General features: G+C 34.8%; 4 protein-coding genes across 5 annotated transcripts; 1 reads left to right on the forward strand and 3 right to left on the reverse strand.

Annotated features, from left to right (window-relative positions):
• Window positions 1–351: 351 nt before the first annotated feature.
• On the reverse strand, window positions 352–1,982 carry LOC112742482 (protein FAR1-RELATED SEQUENCE 5-like). Its single transcript, XM_025791721.1, has 2 exons — window positions 1,447–1,982; window positions 352–1,297 (listed from the first exon to the last, which is right to left on the reverse strand). Exons 1-2 carry the CDS (start codon window positions 1,980–1,982, stop codon window positions 352–354), a joined length of 1,482 nt encoding a protein of 493 aa, XP_025647506.1.
• Window positions 1,983–5,551: 3,569 nt separating this feature from the next.
• Window positions 5,552–11,364, reverse strand: LOC112741922 (RGS1-HXK1-interacting protein 1). 2 transcript variants are annotated; one of them, XR_011870859.1, is made up of 9 exons: window positions 10,992–11,364; window positions 9,320–9,386; window positions 9,050–9,127; window positions 7,771–7,823; window positions 7,464–7,600; window positions 7,313–7,377; window positions 6,789–6,847; window positions 6,428–6,684; window positions 5,552–6,007 (listed from the first exon to the last, which is right to left on the reverse strand). XR_011870859.1 is itself a non-coding variant. In XM_025791104.3 (8 exons), exons 1-8 carry the CDS (start codon window positions 11,181–11,183, stop codon window positions 6,595–6,597), a joined length of 741 nt encoding a protein of 246 aa, XP_025646889.1. In that variant the 5' UTR covers window positions 11,184–11,364; the 3' UTR covers window positions 6,357–6,594. The 2 variants fall into 2 exon arrangements, 1 of the variants encoding a protein (XP_025646889.1); XM_025791104.3 differs by lacking the exon at window positions 5,552–6,007 and having other exon boundaries at window positions 6,357–6,684.
• A 4,280-nt stretch (window positions 11,365–15,644) lies between these two features.
• Window positions 15,645–20,732, forward strand: LOC112741924 (uncharacterized). The gene is made up of 5 exons (XM_025791108.2): window positions 15,645–16,202; window positions 16,300–16,493; window positions 16,779–17,103; window positions 18,042–18,134; window positions 20,110–20,732. The coding sequence occupies exons 1-5, from the start codon at window positions 16,095–16,097 to the stop codon at window positions 20,143–20,145; spliced, it is 756 nt and encodes a 251-aa protein (XP_025646893.1). The 5' UTR covers window positions 15,645–16,094; the 3' UTR covers window positions 20,146–20,732.
• A 297-nt stretch (window positions 20,733–21,029) lies between these two features.
• Window positions 21,030–23,935, reverse strand: LOC112741923 (pyruvate kinase, cytosolic isozyme). The gene is made up of 3 exons (XM_025791107.3): window positions 23,428–23,935; window positions 22,596–23,057; window positions 21,030–22,199 (listed from the first exon to the last, which is right to left on the reverse strand). The coding sequence occupies exons 1-3, from the start codon at window positions 23,674–23,676 to the stop codon at window positions 21,387–21,389; spliced, it is 1,524 nt and encodes a 507-aa protein (XP_025646892.1). The 5' UTR covers window positions 23,677–23,935; the 3' UTR covers window positions 21,030–21,386.
• Window positions 23,936–25,672: the final 1,737 nt, after the last annotated feature.

Below are 25,672 nucleotides of genomic sequence, written 5' to 3' on the forward strand. Positions count from 1 at the left end.
AAGTTCAGATTGGACTTCGTCAAAGTCAGCAACGTTTTTACAAGCAATATCACACAGTTTGTTGCAATTGGATGCCAATGCACCAACTTGAAACTTTAAGACCCTTTCAACGTCGTCGTTCACAGGCGTTATTGTGCTAATAAAATTATTCTTCATATTCTTAGTCCACCTTTTGTAGATCAAAGACTCTGGAAACTCAAGGAGGTTTTCGAACTTCATGGCACAGAAAATGTGACTATAGGGAATGCTGCGTGATTCAAATAGCTTCCACGAGCATGAGAACAGATTTTTACTTCTATCGACTTCCACCGTCGATCTTTGGCCAGGTCTCCGAGAGTAGTCACACTGAACTCAACCTTGTCCAATACCGTGCTTAATACCTTGATATTCAAAGCCCCTGCCCCGAATCTCCTTAAAAATGTTGCGAGTGAAATAACATGATGCAGATCTTTTATATACCTCCAACAAAGTTATCATCACTGGCTCAGAGCACTGAGACTTAAAGTCAGCTATTAATTCATTGTTTCTATAGTCCTTTAAGGCCATATCCAGGTTATGTATGAAGTCGATGAGAGTATTCTTACGATTAATGTAAAATCTGATGAGAGAGTTTATACCTTCACACTGTGACGTCATCCTTATGTACCAGAAAAACTTATCCCGTAAGAAACAATGGGACCACATCGCACGAGTTTCGTAAGTCTTTTCCATCCACGTATTCTCAACAAGGTTGTGCTTCTCCAAAATGTCTACCCATCTTCGATCAAAATCTCTACAGTCGTTGTTGTCATATATAAGACCCTTAAAATCCCGTAGGAAATTAGGATTCTTTATATTTTCACATGCATTTCTCTGAAGATGCCACCCGCATAACCGATGGGTCACATCGAGAAGAACATTCTTGATTGCATCTCGCATGGCAAGGTCTCCATCGGTTATAACTTCTTTATGACGCTTCCCACCCATCGCTTCAACAAATGTTTCTAACAACCACTTATACGTGTCTATGGTTTCGTCCGATAGTAGACCGGAACTGAAAATAACAGTCTTCCCATGATTGCATCCGGAGAAAATGACCAAAGGTTTGTTATATTTATTCTTCTTGTACTTTGAATCAAAGGCAACAATATCTCCAAAGTAGTGATAGTCGACAATTGATTGCCCGTCTGCCCAAAATATATGCTCGAGCCTTTCGTCACTAGTGAATGTATACTTCCTAAAGAACAGCGGATCGTTGTTTGACTTCCCAATCAAATAGTTTATTGCTGCATTGGCATCCCCGTTTTTTACTTTTGATCTACGATAATGATAAATGTGGTTGTACAAATCTTTTGCGTGTGAAGCCAGCATGATGATATCCACCCTTCTAGAATGCAATATATCCATAATATGGCACGTCTTGACACCAAAATTATGAAGATTCTCCACTTGGACTTTATCAGTAACAGTGAAACCACGATTGGCCGGAACGAGATGCACAAATTGGGGGGCATCAAATCATGGTTGTGAGATTCCACAAAACATGATACCTTCCATCTACCACAGTCGTAGTCAACCTTTACCTTAAGCCGAGCTGGACACTTGTTTCGCATGAGTGACCTTGCCTCCCTTGATCTATTATCCAGATCAAGATACCTCATATTCCTCCATCCCTCTTTATTGCAAACAAGTTGCCTGCAAATGATTTTACTTTCCTTATCCTTCACGATGTCATCCTTCCTCATTACAAAGCCATGCCAACAAGCATAAGCGTTATAAAATTGGCAAGCCTCATCCTCTATTCTAAACTCCAGGTTCCAAATATCCTCCACCATTAAATCTGCTATTCTTTTTACACCACAATCTTGTTCATTTTTGCTAGTAGAATCCAACAAATCAACATCATCATCTTCAACCTCATCGTGTGCATTCGATTTATAATCGAAATCATCACCCAAATCATTATCAGAATCAGTCTTAACATCATGCTCGTGTGTGGACATAATTTTACCCCTACCAAAATCAAGTATGGTGACAAAAAATGTGAATAAACAGAACCAAAGGCAGCAACTACAGGAAGCAAACCTAAGCTACTTAGTAGCAGCTATAATCATCGGAACCAAGGCTACTTAACCTAAGCCAATTGTTTAAGAGTCCAATATAACGTTTTAATTTCAATGCCCCAAACCTAGCCACAGCAGACAACTGGCAAATGTGACTTAAAATCCTAATTCAAGAACAAAAACCTAAACACCATAAACAAAGAAATGTTGAAAAGACAAAGACTTTCATTATTATTAACCTCAATTAATAAAAAAATTGAATCAGAGATACCTGGATAACAACCAAAGCTTGAGCTCCAATGAGTAAAAAAATGAACTTCTGGAGGGAGACAACCTTAATTAAACACCCTCACATGATTCGAAGCCGGCTGAAAAATGGCGATGGTCAACCGCCTTTCACCTGCAACAGTTTGTTCACGAGCAGAGGTTAACCTACTAGGTTCACAAAATTCACAAGTGGAGCCACACAAAAGTCAGCCTTTGGCCTCACCTAAGTCAATGCCAGTACCTAGCCGATGGAAAAAGAGTTCCAGTAATGACTCCTGCAACTACAAATAACAGAATGAACCTGTGGTTGAAGTGAAGAATAAAAACTGAAGATGGTTGGGTCTGGGCCTTAGTCGACGCCGGAACTTAGCCGAGGAAAACTGAGTTCCAGTAATGGCTCTATAACTCCAAACACCAAAATGAACCTGGGGTTGAAATGAAGAATAAAAGACAAAGAGGGTTGGGTCTATGGAGGCTTGGGTTTTTCCTTTTTTCAGAGAGGCAGGTTGAAGGAAGGTTATTTGTTTTACATCAATTTACAGGTGACAAATTAAAATTGCAAATCATCCCTCTTTAAATTATACAATATGTATACACTGTTAATTCATATAGTACGGTATAGTATGTTTGTGTTTTGGGTTTACTAAAAAGTTTGACTATTTTAAACTCATCAATTAATAAACCTTTGAATGTTTGTGTTGATGAATGGCTAAGATAATGACACCTAATTAAGGGTAAATAATCCTTACAATTACTTTGGGTTTGGAAGAAACCACCAAAAATTGTATATGTTACTAAAAATTGGTAAAGACAAGATGCACTCTAAGTTACATAGCTAGCATCTTTTAGCAACTTACAAAGCTCAATGCTGAGTCAAAGTTATTGGAGATAAATGCCATGATATTCGGGTTTTTATGGTTTATATCTCAATGGGCGTTAAAGCAAAGAATCATGGTAGCATTGGTAACATCATATGACCTAGCCTCAAATAAAATGGTATTGGACATTGATATCATCAGAGTTAATGCTGCATTAATTGGGGCTGTCTTCGAGCTCCCAAAATGATATATCATTTAAGAGTATTTGTGCATCTCACTTTTCAACATGTTGAATTTGGCAAGGGATGACTTTCCAGAATTTGACAAGAAGAATCCAACGCACGTGACAATAAAGAATCAATTTAACCGTGCAACAGCATTGGAACTTTGCGACTACATATAATAGGATGAAATTCCGAAGCCATTTTATATTGCTTGTAATGAAGATGTTTCTCTGCCCAACAGCAAATCTTGTTGCCTTAGCATATTCTCCCTGTACTAGATGCTTCAAATATTGGTTCAACCGAGTAAAAGTAGGAGTCTAACGCTCAGGAAAACATTGTTTATGTATCTGCATGCCAAACCTTATGAAGCTCTTCCAAATCGTCGTTGACGGACTCAAATTTCAGTAACTTCCTGCACTAGATGTTGTATTCAGTGATTTTAAAAATAACAAAAAGCATCACAATTACATAAATAAAACCATCCATTATGTTATGCAAAAAACATTTGAAACACCACTTTAAATATAAAACTACAATTTAACGAGAAAAAAAATTAAGACAACATATACATCTAACTAACACGTAAAAAAACATATTAACACAGAAAAAACATCTTGTGAACTCCAAAAAAACAACTATTTATGACAAAACAACGTACGAAATCCAATATCATATATACTGACTCTAAATCGTAAATCCTGAATCCTAAATCCTAAAATCTAAATACTAAACACTAAACTCTAAATTTTAAATACTAAACATTCAACCCTAAACCCTAAAATGTAAATATAAAACATTGAACCCTACAACCTTAGTTTAAATCCTATACTCTAAACACTGAATCCTAAACTATGGACCCTAAATCTTTTTACCGTAAACACTAAACTTTGAACTCTAAATACTAAATCATAATTCTTGATTCCTAACCTAAAATCCTGAACCCTCAACTATTCCTAAATTCTAAATCCTGAACTCTAGACATTAAAAATAATTAAATCAAACTTAATAGATATGTGAATTTGAATAATTCCAATAATCCATGAATGCTTACATGATAATAATCCATATCCTAATAACAAAAGAATCATATAAATCTCTTTTTTTTAAATATATCAAATTAAAAAAAAAAACGAATTCCAATATAAAAAAAACAATCAAAATATACAACCGAAAATAATCTTATAAAAACGTTATACACGTCTTAATTTCCAAAAATCACGCAATACTCCATCGTATATTAATTTCAACATTATAATACTAATTAAAAAAAAAAACATACAGTGATAAAAAAATATATCAAAATTTCAAAAATATAAACTATCCAAAATCCAAATTAAAAAAAGAACATCTAAAATTTATAAATAGAACAACTAATTACTCTAAAAAATCCAAAATACAACAAATAAAGAAAGACATTTTATCACACATAGATATCTAATTTTATATCCTGGAATCCAATTTTTATGCATGTGTCATACACAACAACAAATAATAATTTGAAATTTCATTTTTATTTTTTCTATGAATTTTCAAGAATACATATTCTTAAAAGAATTAATGTAAAAGTACAAACATTTCAAGTCATTTTTAAATATGGTTTATTCCTGTGTAGTCTTGTGTACTCTTGTATACTCCTAGAGATCTTGTATACTCCTAGAGACTATGATCAAAGGTATTATAGTGTTGTTTCTTCTTGTGCAATGTAGTTATTTTTTTAATAATGTTTCAGGTGTTTTGTTCATATATCAAAGGCATTTTATTACAATAGATATCTTAATTTAAATTAAAAACCAAAAATCAATAGATACCTATTAAATATATTTTTTTTTTTACCAAAGATATGAAAACTCGAACCCGCAACCTCTTAGATGAGTATGGGGAGATTGGCCAAAAATTTGGAAAGATAGGAGACTCGAACCCGCAACCTCTTAATTGAGTATGGGGAGTCTATGCCATTTGAGCTATTACTCATTGGCCAAAAATTAATAGATACCTATTAAATATTTACATCCTAATGTTAGTAAAAACATATAATATACATTGGAAAAAAACTACTTTTATGAATGAAATAACCAAAACTCAAATCATGAGAACGTCCCAAATGGAATTTTCTTTAACATTCATCCTCCACTAAAATAATCGAGCAGAACCAACATGAAAGATATAAAAAATAACAAGAAGAATCTTGCAAACACCCATGAAAACAAATATAACAAATCTATTAAAAAAATGAACATGCAAACATAAAAGATCCTGAACATACGTTAACATCAAGTTCATGATTTTTGTGATTGACAAGTTAAACGCTTCCATCACTCAATATGTCCTCCATTTCAGATGAATCCAGTGATATCTCCTCCATTTCAGATGAATCCATTTCGCGATCGACTTGAGGAGAGGACAGTGGTGATGCGCATAAACTTCGCCGCGAGAAGCAAAGGTATGACGTAGCAACGGAGAGGACAGTGGTGATGCGCATAAACTTCGCCGTGAGAAGCAAAGGTATGACGTATCAACGGAGATGCGTTCCTCATGGGCTGGGTTCCGGGATGGATGGTCGTGCAATCGATGGCACCTTTGGGATCACAATGAATGGAGTGGCTGGGTGATATTCGGCCGGCAACGATCGGCAGGGTGAACTGTGCGACAAGTGATGCTACAAAGGGAGATGTCAAAAGAGATGAAGGGGTACGTAGTAGTTGTTTTTTCCAGTACGTATTTTGAAGGTGTAAGTGTGGAAAAAAGGTCTAATAACCATAGTTGTTTTCAATATTTGTTTTTTAAATTTAATTAGCATAGTTAGCTTAAGTTGGCTGCAAAACTAGTTGTCTCCCTATACTCGTTCATTTAGAAAACATCATTTCTGTTTTAATCCCATATTCTCATAAATGCCACATGATCCTCATTTTTGGGGATTTCACCCCATTAACCAACCATGTTAAAAAATTTTAACCTCGTGCTTGCTATCAAATAACGATCGGACGCAACTTTTGCCACGTCCTTGATTCCCACAGAACTCGTAAATTATTTTAAGAAAAACCAGTGTCCAATTGCCTTATTAAGGTTATGTATGTACCTATTCACTCAATTGACCAAACCATAAAGGAGTTGTTGCACCAATAGAAGTATCTGCATTATTCGTAGAGCAATCTGCCCCCATCAACAGCAGCTTTGGTTCAAGAAAATTGGGACAAACAGGGATGGCTGTGCACCGAAGTAAGGTCCTAAACACGCTTATTGAATTCATATAGCTACCCCTAACTCGGAGATTTTCATGATCCGTTTATCCACAGCAAATTTCTGCTTCTTCAAACTTGAAGCTAGAGAGGCAACCTAAACACCGGTTTGTGACAGAGCAAAAAGAACAGTAATTAGGTAAAAAACTTGACTACACATCGTTCTGGAAAAGCAGGAAAAGACAAGTTCAGGTATCTTGCCTCAGCTCGAAGCGCAAGAGCTTCACGGGTGGGTATCTCCCGTAGCCTGTCCATCAAATCTGCAGTATGATACAATCATACAAGACGATTAATTCCAATCAGTCAATCACGGATAACCAAACCAAAGGGGGGAAGAACGAAAGAACAAATGTGTTACCTTTGTAAAAATGTTGATAAAATTATGACTACTCTAACCTTGCGAAGAAGAAAAGGAATTAATTTATGCACTAAGCTTTTGGTACTCGTCTAAGACATACGAGATGGAGATAGTGAAAAAGTATCTCTCTTTTGTATCAGGATAGTTAACCAGACATTGTCATCAGATAGAAATCATGCAATGTCTGTCATTATGGGTTAGTTATATGAAAATACGCTATATTAACAATTTCCATGAATTTCATTAGTTGACAGTATGAAATAATTTTATATTGATAGTGTACAAAAACTATTTCCAAAATGATAGAAAATGCAATTTTTCTTTGGCAGTAAATATTTTATCAGTAGTTAATAAAAAGCTAGCTTACCATTCGCTCGTGCTTCAACTTTGTATAATGATTTTGCCAGCTGTTGATATTGGGTTCCAGCACTCCTATACAGCATTGGAATCAAACTAATCAGGCATACTTCAGATAACCAAATAACTAGACATTCTTTACCTTTAGGGTTAATACATACATTAGCTCAGTACGCCCATATTTCATATCCCTCTCAGCGAGAGCTGCCCTTTCAAGCAATTTTTTGCTCTCCTTCTTCATAAAATCTACTGAAATGTTCAAGTCCCTCACACCCTTTTCAACAGTAGCATACCGCGCCTTCACAGGCATTCATGTAACAAGGTGGGAAAAGAAAACTAATTACCGCTCTAGAGATAATTGAAACTTTTTACACAACCATGTAAGATTGAATAGAAATTCGCAGATATCAAAGATAAAGAAAATGCAAGTAGATCAAGGAGGCAAGTAGAATTTTCATCTGAAAGTACCTCCTCACTCTGAAATCGACCCAGTGTATTACGGTACAAAAACCTTCTTGGGCCTGCAAAAGAAAATTTAACATTCAAGCTTAATAGTTACAAGATCAGTTTAGATATACAGAAAAACATTAGATGTAACTGACTTGAAACAGAAGAAATATGGTAATACTAAATACTGAAAGAGTCGGAATGATCACAACTCCAATAAAGATATGCATTAAGACAACCACCGCAACCACCAAAATATAACTGAATAAATGGGGTCGGCTACTCTGATTATTAATGCCCTGGAAACTAACATAAACAAAATTTTCAGCCAAATAATTTGTGCGAGTCTTCTTTAATGTGGGAAGCTCATGCACTATTGCAATGGGCCACCTTTTTATGTATTGTTCTAATCTTCATTATTTGATTAGGCAATCATTTCCATTTGTTGAGTGATGGCATTTATAGAATAGAATAAACATAGATTTCTTAACTTCACCTAGTTAGGAAAATCTCAAGCCTTTCAAGGATCTATATCCATCAGGATAGATATCATAGATTGATGAAATCTAACCTGCGAGAAGGTCTTACTCTAGATTACCTTCCATGCCTACAAGATCATGGTGGCCTTTCATATTTTCAATGTATTAGGCTCCCAAATGATGCTTGTACTTTAAAGCATATGACACGAAACAAATTGTCAAGCATCTTCATGCATGAATCACAAGAATGATTAACGAAGATTGAAGGGAAACCATTATTCTCAAAACAAAATAAAAATAGAAGCAGCAATGTTCCTGAAATAGTTACCTAATGACGCAACAACCGTAACAACGCTCCATCTGTTTCAAAATACAATTATAAAACTTGTAATCTTGTACCACCAACAAGGCTGGCTATATGAATCATACGATATTGGAGACTCGTAGTTGGGAATCATGTTTAAAATCAAGCCATTAAAATTTAAACCTCTTTTTTGTTGCACTACTCTCCATTTGATTTACTCTCTTAACCAGGACTTCAACAGTCCTTCTCTACATATGCTCAAACCACTCTAGGCAAGACATACCATCTTCCCACAGATGCTACAACTTCCTCTCTAATGCATTTGTTGCAAATTCTATTTTCACTAGTTTTCATCCAACGTAACATCCACAATTAATCTAAAATTCAATTGCTTATCGTAAAGAGTTCCTAAGGTTAATCAAAGCATAAATCTTCACGAGAAAACAATAAGAAAATGTTTGATATTGTCATAAAAGGAAATTTGTATGTGTCTCTGCAAATTATGGGGAAAAAATACCTCGCATAAGAAGAAGGGCAGCAGAAATTGCAAAACCGGCACCTAAGGCTGGATTCTCTCTTGCAACCACCACTCCATCTTCAAAACAGTTAAGATCATAAATCAATGCTCTATATATTATAAAAGACTACTGCAAAACTGAAATAACCCAGCTAATTCTATGGTTGACGACTTGTTTGAGGATTGATACATTTGTTCTCATAACTCACCCGAGAAATAGGTTTCAACAAAAGATTGACAATATTCATTTTTCTATCCATTAATAATCACCTTTAACTTTGTTGAAAAAAGTGTTTTCATAATCTCTGTACTGTGATACTGCATCTGGTAAAAAATCCTGCAAAAAAGAAAATCATATAAAACCTTAATGAGTTTCGGAGCCACCCATATTTTTTTGCAGGATAAAAAAGGATCCCCGCATAATCAGTTATTCCAAAATTCATACAAAATGTGACATGAGAAAGGAAAAAATAAACATTAAAGAAGTAATGGCACTGCAACAATAGATAATCATTATGAAAAAAGAAAAAAGAAACATAAATCAGCTATGCCATGACAATAATAGATATTCAGTAAAAGTAAGGACGTCACAAACCACTTACAAAATAGAGAACATACTTCAATTATATACAAGTACATCTCAAAATGAGAGGAAATTAGCTTCACTTTCATCGTTTAAAATCAGATTTGGTTGTCTTGATCTTATATATCACTAATTCTTGCTGCATTATTCATATTGTCTGAGTAAAAAATCATAATTAATTAGCAGGTTCAAGTGTTCAACGACATGGCATCATATTATTATTAGAGCTTTTCTGGACTGAACCTGATCTCATATGACATAGTGGATAGCATTGTTTTAATTCTACTTATTTTGTTTGGATTAACAATTTTAATTATGTTTATAATAGCATTGCTATAATTTGAAAATTCAACAGATATATAATATAACTAAACTAGTATTTCGTTATGATAACATAACAGTGATAGGTGGTAGCAGTATGCAGTGAGAGTGGTTCCCACTTCCCACAGCAAATGTGATGATAGGAAAAATGATAGAACAGTTCTGGCAAAAGGGCAGCACCAAACCAGGTTTGATCATATAGCAGTGGCAAAGGTGGCAGTGTCTCTGAATTTTTATATTAATGGTGAAAGTAGTATAATTTGCTGTAACGCAAGAATGGTAGAGATAACTGAAGTTCTTGTGCTGTTGGTGGCTTGGTGCCTGAACTGCTAGAGGTGGCATTATTTGAAGTGGGTGGTAACGGTAGTGAAGATACCACTACTAATGCTGGCAAAAGCCAGTGGTGGTAGTGGTGTAGCCATGAAGGTGGTGATACCGATGGATAGTCGAGCATAATTTGCCGGTATTGAGGCCTATCGCATGCCAACGTGGGAACAGCCAGGAATCCATGGTCCCATTGACATGTGAGCTTGTATAAGCAGAAATGATCCAAGTCACCCATCTTTTAGACCTCTCAAATAAGAGGACACAGTATTATGACCTTATGAGCCATTTTAACGGAAGAACTAAGGCTCTACAAAGAACCAAGTCGAGATTGACACAGAGAGTAATAAATAGGTTTCAACCCGGCTCATGAACAATGATACATCAAGATCAAAACCAGTCATATCATGGACCCATTCTACTCTGTTACCATAAACTTGGTTAAGAAAATTAATTCCACTTCTGCATCGATTTTGTGAAACATACTCAACAATCATATCTTATCATATGGTAAGGGAAAAAATTGCTAAAGTTAGTACAGTAGTGTGAGAAGTGAAACCCTATTAACATTGTGTAATACTGTGCATTCGCCTTCCAATTTCAAATTCTACTGAACTAGAAATGAAATTCATAAACAAAATCGGAAAAATGAACGTAGCTGCACATCTGAAGTAAGAAAATCATGTGGAGAGATAAGGAGAGAAGTGAATGAACCTGGAAGGTGCGGATATGGTTGGAAGAGTTGTGGTGGACGGTGCGAGCAGATTCGATGGCGGAACGCTGGAGATTCTCAGCGAGGGAGGCCAAAGATGATTGTGCGGATTCCGATGACGGCGGTGGCAGGGGCTGAGGGGAAGCATCTGCGGGTGGAGAAGCTGAAGGCAACGACGAATCTATCTCTGCCATTAATTGTTACTCTCTTCTATTTTATTCTTGTTTTCTTTTGGATTCTGATCCGCGTTGTGTTGCGGGTTGCACTGCTTTCGTTCCCTGTCCCAGCTTAAACGCCAATTATAAACCAGCAAAGTGAGCAAACTGGTATTAGCATATCTTCAACTGAAGTTTTAACATTTTCAATTCACAATGTGAGACAAAAATAATCAAACTTTTAACATTATTTATAGATAGATTTATTGAAATCAATTTTTTATAGTTAAAATTGTAGTTTATTTATTTTTTGTAGATACAAAATTAGTTTTATTTATTTATAATAAATTTATAATTTTTTGATACTTCATACATAAAAATAGTAGTTTTACTCAACACATTATGTGACAAAAAATTCATTCAATATTTCAAAACTTTTGATATGTTTGATATATATATATATATATATATTAAAGTAGATTTGGGTTTCGCCCGGATAAGGAGTATTTCTAAGAAATTTCTATGTTTAAATTAGCAAAAATTTTATCATATTTTACATGAGAATAAATTGAAAAAAAATACTTATCTAGTAGGATATTTATAAAGTAGGAAGGTAGGACTTAGACCCGTTTAAAAAGTTTTAAAAGTAACTATTTTGAATTTACTTATGAAAAGCAGTAGTATTAATGTCTGGTACAATTTTTAAAATTAAATTATAGCTTTTTAAGAAGCTATTTAGAAGCTTATAGAGAAGTTGAAAAAAATGACTTCTCTAATAATACTAACCAGTTTGGGTAAATGATTTAAATAAGTTCTTTTGAAAAAAGAGTTTAAAGCATAAGGACTTTTATTAATAGTAGTTTAAAAATAAGTTATTTTGTGTTTGGATTTTTAGTTATAAAAGTACTTATTTTAAAGTTGTAGCGTTTGAATAAATAACTCAAAAAATACATTTTTTTACACAAGAGAATGAATATTAACATAAGGGATACGATGATAAAAAATACTTTCCAATATTAAATGTTGATTTTACATAACATAATCACTAATATTGTGTATGATATGGTAGGTGAAAATAAAAAATAAATATAAAATGTGTGTCAATGTATATTTTGTTGCTGTTTTTTTATTTTTTTATACTCCTATTAGAACTCCCTTCTCCTTTATTGAGGTCAAAAATTTGATATAATTAACTATGAAAATAATAGCAAGCTATAAAATCACATGTAAAAAAAATAAAATTAAAACTGAAATTTCATACCACAATTAAATACAGATTTAATAATAAAAATAGAGTGATAAAATGATAAAAAAAATACCAAAAAAAAGGGATAAGTATTGTTTTAGTCCCTTACGTTGAGGGTCGGAATCGAACCCGTCCCCGATCTAATTTTCGATTTAGAATCATCCTTAACGTTTTTTTTTTCGTATTAAAATCGTCCTTTTTAATTTTTATTCCTAAACTACCCTTCCTTTTTAATAAAATTTAAAAATAAAAAAAAAAAACCCTTCCTGCCTCCCCCTCCCCCACCCCTCCGGTCTCCCCTCCCCGTCTCCCCTTCCCCCCTCCCCCCTCCCCCACCCTCCGGTCTCCCCTTCCCCCACCCTCCGGTCAACCTTCCCCCCTCCCCCACCCCTCCGGTCTCCCCTTCCCCACCATCCACCCCCACCCCACCCCCACCTCACCCCTGGTCTCCCCCTCCCCGTCTCCCCTTCCCGCCACCCCCACCCCGGTCTCCCCTTCCCCCCTCCACCACCCTCCGGTCTCCCCTTCCCACCACCATCCACCCCCACCCTCACCCCCGGTCTCCCCCTCCCTGTCTCCCCTTCCCGCCACCCCCACCCCACCCCCCGGTCTCCCCCTCCCTGTCTTCCCTCCCCCCACCCCAACCGTGTTTTATTTTTTTTATTTTTAATTTTTTAAATTTTATTAAAAAGGAAGGGTAGTTTAAGAATAAAAATTAAAAAGGACGATTTTAATACGAAAAAAAAACGTTAAGGATGATTCTAAATCGAAAATTAGATCGGGGACGGGTTCGATTCCGACCTTCAACGTGAGGGACCAAAACAATACTTATCCCCCAAAAAAAATTATATGCAATAGATTATTCAGATGGAATATTGTCTGAAAATGGTGGTAGAAGATCAATACTTTCAGCAGATAAATCATTACGTGAAAATGGTGATGGATGACCCTTACTTGGAGCTGATGGAACATTGCGTAAGAATGATGGTGGAAGGCCAATGCTTCTAGCAGACCTTACGTGAAAATGGTGGTGGAGGGAAAGTAGATTTTTTTGTTTTAAAGTTAAATTTTTTTTAAGGAAGTGGTAGAATAACTTATCGAGAAGTAGAGAAGTCATATATTTCTACTTCTTCAAAAAGTTATGAATTAATTTTTCGGGAAGTTAAAAGTTTTTTTTAACGTAGTGTCAAACATACATACGGTGACTTTTCATAATTCAAAAGTAAAAAAAAAAAGTAGCTTATGCTACTTCCCAAACAGACTCTACTACTTTTTATCACATTTTTATATAATAAGTACTTTCAGATCTAAAAACCAAATACAAAATAACTTATTTATAAACTACTTTTAATATAACTATTTATTCTTTAAGCTATTTTGTCAAAAGAAATATAATTAAGTTGTTTATCCAAATTGGGTCTTAAGGGCCAATTTGGCTAAACTTCTTAAATAAGTTCTTTTGAAAAAGGAGCTTAAAATATAAGAACTTTTATTAATATTAACTTTTAAATAAGTTATTTTGAGTTTGGAAAGTTATTATAAAAGTTCTTATTTTAAAGTTGTACATTAAATAGGAGTGATAAAATAGCTTTTGAAAATGGGAGAAGTCACATTTTTTAACTTCTTCAAAAGCTTTTAAATAACTTTTTAAAAAGTTAAAAGTTTATCTAAAAAATTGTACCAAACACATTAATATAACTTTCTATAAGTCAAAAGTTAAAAAAAGTAGCTTTTTAGTGTTTCCCAAACGAACCCTAAATCCTTTTTTGCAGATGATTGATAAAAATTATGGGCGGTTATTTTTTTTTTTGCAAGGTGGGGAGTTAACCGAAGCAATGGAGAGAGTGTTTAACTTGCTCCCTAAGTCCGTCTCAATCCGGTAGGTTAGGTAGCGTTTGGTGGAGAGATAGAGACAGAAAGATTGAGACTAAAGATTAATCTGTTGGGGTACTGAATTCTATTTAAGGATTTTGTCATTGACTAATGAATTACTGCATGCATAAGGCGAAATTCGAACTCTAAACATTTAGTTAACCAAATTAATGAGCTAATCAATAAACCAACCCAACTTCATTCTTAAATATGAGTTTTAGAAACTTGTATCTACTTTGATCCAATTTGGGTGGAACAAAATTTTAGTGGATTTGGTGCTATTGGGCCAATCTTACCTATACACATGTCGAAAAGAATTAGGTTAGTATATATATATATATATATATATATAAAAGACAAATTTATCCTTAAATTTTTGGATCTGCAGATATTTAAATTTCTAAGAATTTAAAAATATATTTAAGTTTATGATTTTTTTAAAAGTTAGACACATCGATTCTAGAGTCAAATTTGTTTAATTTTAAAAATTCTTTTATATGTGTATCTGTATCAACTAGGTCAGTATAATGGGAGTCATGTTTAATTTTTTTGTTGGGTTTGACATACCTAAGTAAACATGAAGGATCGATATATCCAGATTTTAAAAGGACCAGGGACTTAAATATATTTTCAAGTTCTCGAGGAGTTAAATGTCTGCGGATCAAAAGGTCAACGACCTCTCTCTCTCTCTCTCTCTCTCTCTCTCTCTCTCTCTCTCTCTCTCTCTCTCTCTCTCTCTCTCTCTCTCTCTCTCTCTCTCTCTCTCTCTCTCAAGTAATTTAAAATTTATTTTTACAAAATATTTAATAATATTGTATTTTTAAGATTAATGTTAATAAGTTTTAAAAATAAAAAATAAAAAGTATAGTGTGTTTTTAAAAAATTAATTAATTTAATTAATAAATTATTTTTTAAAATTTAAATTATTAATATAGAATATTATAAATAAAAAATTAATCTTGTTAGTTAATTACTTATCACCTTTTACTTAATTCAGAGTATTTAAAGATAAATCTGATTTTTAATAGATAGTTAACTTTACTCATTAATTTATTCTTTTTTTTTTTTTGGGATAATTATACTCTAAATGTAATTTTTTAATATAACAAAATGGAAATCCCAGGTCGCTTACATGTGTGTGAATATTTTGACAACGAAAGCTTTTGGTAATATTAACAAAATTCTTTTTATCATTTAGGTTGATCCTTAACAACACAAAGCATAAATCACACCTGTTGTCAAAATAATTATCTATTTTTAAAAAAAGAAAGAAAATAATGATCACTTTAATAACTATTACCAAAAAAATAAATAAATAAATAAATAAAAAATAAAAGAAAAAAATTGTAGAAAAACAAATTAAACAATCATTTATTTTCTTTGTGTACAACACAACTACTACAGAAACAAGGTGAAAATTGAATAATTATGGGAGCGAGGCGAGAGAGAAAAAGTTGGTTACAGACTCACAGGTGAGGTGAGGGGGGGAAGAAAGGGAAATATACGAATCCAAAGCTGCCATCGCTGCCACTCTCAACATCAAACTCTCGTTACGCTTAGCTGTCCGCTCCGCCTCTGTGAATTCCATTTCCTCCAAATACGGCAATTCGTCTTCACCTGTCACCATTGACATCACTCACTACACACAAAAAACAAAAAATAAACCAATAATAAACAAATAAAAAGAAATAGAGTGCGAACACGACTCTCACACACACACGACACACTCGTTATGCATTTGCTTCCCGTTCATCAACATCTTCTTTCCGCGCTCGTCGATTGAGATTCCAGCTTCTTCGAGAAAGCGTGTATATGCATGTGCGCAAAAACATATGACGCGTTGCGGTTACTTCTGTTCCAGTTTGAGAGATCGAATACAGCCATGGTTACGCGATTACGATAGCCTCCAGTCACTCGCTGTTCTCCTCCTTTACATTCAGGTTCTGCGCTCTTTTTTTCATGAATTCAATAAATGCATAGGTTTAAATTGATTGATTAGTTAATTCATTGATTGAATGTGTATAATTGGAATGGTAGATTGGGTGCGCGATAATTGGATCGCTGGGAGCGTCGTACAATGGTGTGTTGCTTGTAAATCTGGCAATCGCGTTGTTTGCTTTGGTTGCCATTGAGAGTAGCAGTCAGGGACTTGGCCGTACCTATGCCTTCCTTCTCTTCTGCTCCGTGTTGCTCGATATTGCTTGGTTCATCCTCTTCAGCCATGAAATTTGGTGCGTTTTCCGGCAGTTCTTAGGTTTTTGTTTGATTTCTAATTTGTACAACACGCTTGTCCAAATTGGTTGAATTTTAGAACCTTAGGCTACGGTGCTTGTGTATTGATTCATTTCTAGCTGAGGGACTCAGTTACTAGATAGATTAAAAGGAAATAAGCATGCTATAGAGAATGAACTATCTAAGAATTTTTTTTAGTTTATTCAATTAATAGATATTTGTGCGAGTGATTGTGACTTTGGTTTTTGTTTGCGTCTGATGAAAGACACTGTTTGTGTCTGCAGGAATATTTCCGAGGATGATTATACATCATTTTTTATATTCTCGGTGAAGCTTACGCTTGCTATGCAAATGGTTGGTTTTGTGGTGAGGTTGTCTTCCTCGTTTCTGTGGATTCAGATTTATAGGTTGGGGGCTTCCTACGTGGACACAGCTTCTCGGACAGCAGATTCGGACTTGAGGAATAGTTTCTTGAGTCCTGTTCCTGTGACCCCTCCAGTAGCTAGGCAGCACTCTGGTGCCAATGAGATACTTGGAGGCTCAATCTATGATCCAGCGTATTACTCATCCCTGTTTGAAGATGGTCAAGAGAACAAATTTTCATTTGAGGTAGGCTAAATTCTGCACTGAACGTCAAATGCTTGTTCATATTTGGTTAGGTAAATACATTTAGTTTCCAATTAATCTGAATTCTCTGGGTTAGATAGTTTGCTTTGCAATTTTATCTGCTTTGATACTAACTCCATAGATAATTTATGTACACTGTAACCTTGTGGAACTTTTGCTGTTGGATTGATTCTTGGCACACAATCCAATTCTCAATAAGCTACGAACTTATCTGGGAACTGGTGCACATGAGGCATTGTGGATTTTACTTTGAAGAAAATCTTTTTCTTATGGTAAAAAGAAATAATCAATCGCTTGTACAAAATTATTCATCATCAGACTTGTCCAGTTGTCTAACCCAGCACATATTTTATGTTTAGAGTGAGATCTTTGGTAATTTAATAATGTGTTTGATTTATATATATATTTTCTACTGAGAAAGTTAATTAAGTTTTATGGTACACGAGGTTAGCAACAGTGTCCTTTACTTAGCATTCTACCTCATTTTGTATTTCCTTTAAAAACCTATCAAGAAAGTTTCTTGTCTGTCTTAATGCTACTAAGCACTGAGACCATTTTTCCCAAGAATACACGATATGCGAATTTCATTAATCCAATGAATTAACTTTGAATAAAAATAATATGAATACCTATCCAAGAGATTAAAATCAGATTTCATTTTCTGAATTCTGTTCTCACTTCCCTATTGTAACACAGTGGCAAGTAGTGGCCCTCAGTACATTAATTGCATTCCCACTTGCATTTTCATTTTTTGCATTGTGGAAGAGTGATATTTTACCTCTTTCTTTAGATGAATGTTAATTATAGGGAAGACTTTGATTAATATTTCATTTATGATAATCTTTTTTCTGTTCAATTCTCTGTTGTATAAACCTCATCAGGTTTTATCTGTTTCATTTTCAATTGGTTTGTGTTTGCAGATGTACAATCATGACAGCACCCAAAATGAATCGTCTTCTGCCTCCGAAGTTGCCCAAAAGTCACTTATGGAAAGATCTTTGCAGGCGGAGGATGTAAGTATTTGATTGTTGTATAGCCTTTTCTGTACTCTATTCATCTTTTTTCAGCAATGTCAATCTGTATCCCTTTGTCCAAAACCTCTTTCATGCTGATCTCATATTTGCAATGAACTAGATACACAACAATTTGCTAAATATTTGTTATTTAGTGCGGAAAATTTAAGTTTTCATATGAAAGAAACTTTAGAGGAATAATAACTAATGAATAAGTTATTCCGTTTGTAGAAGCACATTAACAACGATTGTTGTTTTGTACTGGGTGTTTTAAAAGTGACTTCTGGGAAGTTGGATATTTTCCATAAAACATTATAAATGACTTTTGGAGAATTAATTATCTTTATGGCCAAAAGAGTCAAAAAGTTAAAATGTGATTTTTAACTTATAACTTTTTTTTTTCTTAAAAAGTTTTAAGCAATATTATCCAATGAGACCCTGAATGATAAGTATTTTAGTCTGCTCCAGTTATTTACTGCTTTGCATTGGTCTGTAAATAATTTTCATACTGATTATTATAGAGACTTGATTTAGTCACTTTCGATAACATTAATGTGATTATATAAGAATAGGGTCCTACTTGGATACTACTTGTGTTTGGAAAGTTTTTGAAGAAAGAATACCTTTCACTTGAGTCTTATTGTGCATATAAAATAGCTTGCTATACATAAAATGTGGAACTACTTATACTTTCTGTTATGGATTTTTTCCCAACCATGTTCTGTGTAACATATATTATTGAACTTCTATCTATTGGAACATTTTCTTTTGGTCTGCTGAATTTGATTAAGCATATATCTTCTCGTGATAACTGATAAGAAGGCTATGTAAAGCACTTATGATTCCATATATATATATAAAGTGAAATAAAAACTGGAAATTAAAATAACCGGAAATAAAAACTTATAAAGAGAAATAAAAATAACAAGAAAGTTTATGACCATATGTATATAAAGACTGAAGTTTCAGTGTGGACCTCGTCCCAAAATCTTGTATGATATGGTATTAAGTACAAGTTTGGAAGAAAACAGAAAATCCAATGAAAGAAATGGAGGAGCCCTTCACCTTTCTAACTTCCTCATTCAGGTTCTACATGATCCTCTCCCCTTGCATTCATATATAACTAGTCTAACCAACAACATGGATTCACCCTTTCTTTCTCCTACTCATCATAACCAACAACTTTGTCTTTATTCTCTTCCTGGGCCTAACTGGGACCCAATTAACCTCACCTTCCTATAAGAGTAAACATTTCCAAAATCTGGGGTCTTTATCATTAACTTTCTCACCATATCTTCTACCCAACATTTGCATTTTCATTAACTCCATGTAGAAATGTTTGTGTACATGATTTATCTTGGATGAAGCTTTTATGGAGAGTCCACATGTCTTTGTTACTTGGAATTTGGATTGGTGTGCTAAATCGCTGAACATTTTCATTTAACTAAAACAACTCTATTGAGCCTGGCTGCTAAAGGGCTGCTTTAGCACTATTCTTGGAGCCTAGTGATCCCTAGACCATTTGTTGACATTATAAAAGGGAATGATCAAGTTTATATTGAACTATTAAATCAACATTTATTCAGGCTTTTTTAATACTTATTTGTTGAATTGCTCAAGTGTACATTTTTTTGTTACAAACATGAGTTTGTCTTGGATCTTGCTTAAGTATAATCTTGCATCTTGTCATCCCTAGATCATTTGTCTCCCTCTGCTTCTCCTCTGCATCTTGTCATGCTTGAATTTGCCTCTTCATTTACTGATGCTTCACAATTCACATTTTGAAACCATGGAAATAAGAGTTATCTAGTTGTTATTAGAACCTCATATATATATATGCTATCACGTATTTGTATATAAATACATGTGTTATTTCATGCTTTTAATGTGTATTTTGTATTTATTCTATAGAAGTGGTTGTATATATATCATCTTTATATCCTTAGTCACTTCTAATCCGCTTTGATCCTTGCAGGGTGAGAATGCATCAAACAAGATGGAACTTGTTTAATATAGAGCTTTTAAAAAGCATTTTTCCCACTTCTATATCTGTATGGGAGTGGGGGTCTTGCATTATACTGACAACTCTCCCATTGTAAATGATGCTGAAAAGGAGGGGCACATGACTGGTACATCTATGACACTAATAATAACCGAAGTTGTTACCTCGGAGCAGTACCTGAATATCTTTGTCAAATCTGAGCTGAGGCTATTCTGGTTTCATGTGTCAAAAGAATTTTCACTTTGCCTACAGATTACGTATGGGCAAGCAGTTTGGCTCGCTGTGCTTGCTTTGCATGCTGCATCTAGATCGATTTCATTGTGCTTCATGTGGGAGAAATTTCCTGGAATGTAATACTTCGTTTCAGGGTTCATCTTTCCTTTTCTTTAGAGAATTAATTAGGTGGCCTCGTGAAAATTGATAGATGTGAAGTGAGTACCAGGATTCTTTTTCATTTATTTTTTGGAATTATACCATGAGGAGATAGTTATAGGGGTTATTGAAAATTTCAAAGATTCGTGTTCATTTTTATGACAAAAAAAAAGTTAGTGTCAATATTGAATGAAAATTGCAAATATGCTAGTGCACTTTCTCCAGCTTTCTTGCTGTACAATAGAGGCAGTCAAAAATGAAAAGCTATAGGTCCTCAAGCGGTTGTTGCACAAGCTGGTGCTCTTCGGAGTTCGGATAAATTTCACCCATCATAAATTCATAACTTATCCATCGGTTTTGGAATAATTTGTATCCGCATAACAATGTGTTCATTAAGCTGCTAAAAAGCGGCTATAAATTAATACGTCAGAAAATCAACAGGGAGTATATTTAAGCAATTTTTTAGTCGATTCCATACACACATATATATATATATATGGAATCTACTATCAGATTTCAAATTGATACAAGAACTAAAATGATGTAGCCATATACTTCTCAATCAAAACAAACTTCGTAGTAGGAAGTTGAGAATCCGAAACTACGCCAGTGTTAGGGTTTGGCAAAAGCCCCCTATATCATCTTATCAAATGACAAAAGATTAACAAAAAAAAACAGCTAATTAGGCAAATAACAAGTAAACAGTGGTATATCCGAATACGGGTCCCACCCTAATAAGATGTTTATAAGTTAAAACTGAAGTTTTGCATCCAATGTAGGTTTCCAAAAAGATAAGTTTGAACGAATGATGAGATCTGTCCCACACCATTCCAAAAATTTTAGCCAAAAGCAGCTAGAGAATTTCCTTAAATAAGTGATCATTTAACAGTCACAATTTTGATGACCGAGGCAGTGCCCACACGGTGTAGAGCCACAACAGAATCCCCAACATTGCAGAGACCCTTTGCCTTGGCGTGCTGAAGGGCAAACTCCAAGGCTTCTTCTGTTGTTTCTGCATGAGAAGCTCTGGCAGAAGCAGCACTTAGTATCGGAACCAACCCACGGAATATCAGGCTATGCCTTGCTGGGGCCTCATCACTGCATGACCAGTCGAAGGTATCAGTCTTGATCTCAGGGACAACTACAGAAAGAATTGGCATCCCCGGCCTGTATTTAGCCACTAATTTTGCAGTACTTCCACCTCTGGTTAGGACCAATATAAGTGCTGCTCTAGCTGAGTTAGCAGTTCTAACAGCAGATGAAGCCAGACTCTCCAATGGGCTCATTGGCACTGGTGAGTGTTCCATGATCCTCTTAAATACATCTCCATAGTCAAGGGTGCTCTCTGCTTCGAGGCATATCTTAGCCATCGTTCGAACAGCAAGTTCTGGGTAAGCTCCAGCAGCTGTTTCACCACTAAGCATCACACAGTCTGTGCCATCAAGAACTGCATTGGCAACATCTGTAGCTTCAGCCCTTGTTGGCCTGGGAGATTTGATCATTGACTCCAACATCTGGGTTGCGGTAACAACTGGTTTTCCTTGGATGTTACACTTGTAGATCATCACTTTCTGAGCAAGAAATATCTTCTCTATTGGTATTTCCATTCCAAGGTCACCACGCGCAACCATAAATGCATCAGAATTTGCAAGGATTTCATCAAAATTTGCAACCCCTTCTTGGTTTTCAACCTAGAACACATTTTTATTAATAGACAGAAGAAGTCACCACAAACACATAATAAAACATGAAAATGTATAGTGACAGCAAATAATAGCAACACCAACAGCACCACCAGCAGAGACACTTAAAAGATAATTATCTAAATAACATCCCAATTTCTATTTAACAAATATTCAAAATCACACATTAACCATAGATGCAACAGGAATCTCTATATTCCAGGAAATCACCAAGTTCCAAACAGATGTTTTAAAGAGCATACAGACAAGGTTAAAAGGAATATGATACCATGAGTTCATAACTGTTTCAGAACAAATAACATCCTAAATAACGTACTGACCAGATTCAAAATCATTTATCTTCTCCGTTGAAGGAGAAAAACGAAAAAAGACAATATAACATACCTTTGACATGAGAAGGATGTTCTTAGCGTGCGGTCCCAGAATCTTGCGAACTTCTACCAGATCAGAACCTTTTCTGACAAAAGAAAGCGCAATCATGTCAATCTTGTTGGGAATTCCCCACTTCAGGATATCTTCTTTGTCCTTCTCTGTCAAAGTCGGGAGATCCACAATCACCCCAGGAAGATTAACATTCTTCCTCTCTCCAAGCATGGCAGAGTTCTCGCAGCGGCACCGGACCAAACCCTTTTCCCTATCGCAAGACAAAACAGTGAACGATATTGTGCCATCGGCGCAGAGTATGACCATTCCGGGTTTCATATCCACCGCCAATTTCTTGTAGCTCATACAGATCATTTTCTCATCCCCCTTTATGTTATAGTCAGTTGAAATAGTTATCTCATTACCTTGTTTCAGTTGGATAGGCTTCCCATCCTTGAGAAATCCAGTTCTAATCTCAGGACCCTGTACCCAAATACACACACAAAACAAATTACAATAAGGAACCTAGTCAATAATGTTGGATTTACTCACTTTTAAGTAAATATAGTTAAAAACAACACAGCTGGAATTGGATTAACCTATACAGCATAAAATGCAAAAACCACTTAAGATGCCAAAATGAACGAGTTTTGATGCATCCATATTCCATACTTGTATCTATCTATCTATCTATCTATATATCTATTATTTATGATAATTGATAGCGGGTACATGAAAAAATTGGATCAACAACCGTTAAACTAAAACACTGCTATGGAGCAAAAGTGAATAAATAAATAAGCAAAATCAGAAGAAGAATATATTCGTTCGAAAAAAAAAAAGAAAAAAGAACCTTGGTGTCGAGCATGACGGCGCAGAGAATACCGGTGTTCTCCATGGCAGCATGAAGATTATCGAGGGTTTCCTGATGGTATTCGTGGGATCCATGGGAGAAGTTGAAGCGAGCGACGTTCATGCCGGCGCGAAGAAGCTTCTCGACCATGGGAACAGACCTCGATGCGGGGCCCAGCGTGCAGACGATCTTGGTCTTAGGCTTCTTCTCCAACGCCCTAACCTCTCCGTTATCGTTGTTCATCGCCATGTCTGTTTGGTGAGATCAAATCAGAAAATAGAGAGCGTGGTTGTTATTGATGTTGCGTTGTCGTTTCTTCTTCTCTGTGCTTCTTCTCTGCCTCTGCCTCTGATATTTCAACGATGGGAAGCGAAGAAACGAACAAAAGAAACGAAGTTGTGTTGTGTTGTGTTTAATATTTAAATGCGAATAAAAATGCAGAAAGAGACCTCCTTGTGAGCTGTGACTGGTCACTTTGCCTAAATGGACTGCCCAGTGCCCATTCCCTATTTCAGTATTACTTTTCAAAAATAATATATTATTATTATTATTATTATTATTATTATTATTATTATTATTATTATTATTATTATTATTAGGTGAATGCTATAAAAGTGGTGTTTATTTATTAAAAAAAATTAAAAAATAATATTTAATTTAAAAAATATAACAATAAATAATTTTTAAAAAATCAAAACTTACTACAAAAAATAAATTAGATAATTTATATACCAACTCATAAACACTATTATTATTATTATCCCCTGTCAAAATAAATAAATAAATTGATTAGGAGACTATTTCTGTTTCCTTGGATGTGTGATTGATTAGTAGGTTTTCAAAAGCACAGATGGCATAATTTGGCGTAGGGAATAAGCCAAATAATGGAATAGAAGGGTGATTTAATTTGTAATAGGTTTAAAAGATAGAACAGAAAAAAAAAATCTTTTTCTTTTGAATAAGCAATTCCTTTCAACGTCTAAAATCCATGTTACAATTCTTTTTCTTTTATTTTTTTATAATGTCTTGTATGTATATTATTTATATAACATTATTTTTTTTCCTCATCTCTCGTAGGGATTTTTTATTTTTATAAATTAAATAAATATAATAATTATCGAAATAAATAATTTAAAAAATATTTATCAAAATAAATATTCCTCTCTTATTTTTTTTACACGAGATAATTTTATACGTATTTTGTTTACTGATGAGCGGATAATTTATACACTTTTTGGCATTGTTTTTAGGTAGTTTTTAGTATGTTTTAGTTACTTTTTATTATATTTTTATTAGTTTTTATGCAAAAATCATATTTCTGGACTTTACTATGAGTTTGTGTGTTTTTCTGTAATTTCAGGTATTTTCTAGCTGAAATTGAGGGACCTGAGAAAAAATCTGATTCAGAGGTTGAGAAAGGACTGCAGATGCTGTTGGATTCTGACCTCCCTGCACTCAAACGCGTTTTTCTAGAGCTACAGAAGTCCAATTGGCGCGTTCTCAATTGGGCTGGAAAGCTAACATCTTGGGCTTTCCAGCAATGTATAATAGTTCATACTTTGCCTGAGATTCGATGGCCCAAACTGGCATTCAACGCTAGCCAGAGACCCTTTTCTGGCGTAAAACGCCGGAACTGGCAACAGAACTGGAGTTAAATGCCCAAACTGGCATCCAAGCTGGCGTTTAACTCTAGAAAAGGCCTATGCACGTGTAAATCTCAATGCTCAGCCCAAGCACACACCAAGTGGGTCCCGAAAGTGGATTTCTGCACTATCTGCACTTAGTTACTTATTTTCTGTAATCCTTAGTAACTAGTTCAGTATAAATAGCACTTTTTACTATTGTAATCTGATCTTATGTCATTTTTCACATTGGGAGGCTGGCCACACGGCCATGCCAAGACATTTTTCTCTTATGTATTTTCTACGGTGGAGTTTCTACACCTCATAGATTAAGGTGCGGAGCTCTGCTGTTCTTCATGAATTAATGGAAGTACTATTGTTTCTCTTTCAATTCACGCATGTCTCTTCTCCAAGATATACTCTCGTTCTTAATTCAGTTAAGTCAGAATGAAGAGGTGACCCGTGATAATCACCCACTATCTTCATTACTCGCTTAGCCAAGATCTGCATGCCTGACAACCACAAGCGGTCTACATGATATTCAACGTAGTCATTAGACGACAGCTGAAGTATAATCTTTTAGGCCTCTGGTTCGTGACTTTGACTTGCATCTCCTAACAACA

The sequence above is a fragment of the Arachis hypogaea genome, chromosome 14 (assembly GCF_003086295.3).
Source record: "Arachis hypogaea cultivar Tifrunner chromosome 14, arahy.Tifrunner.gnm2.J5K5, whole genome shotgun sequence".
In the NCBI taxonomy this organism is placed as follows: Eukaryota; Viridiplantae; Streptophyta; class Magnoliopsida; order Fabales; family Fabaceae; genus Arachis; species Arachis hypogaea.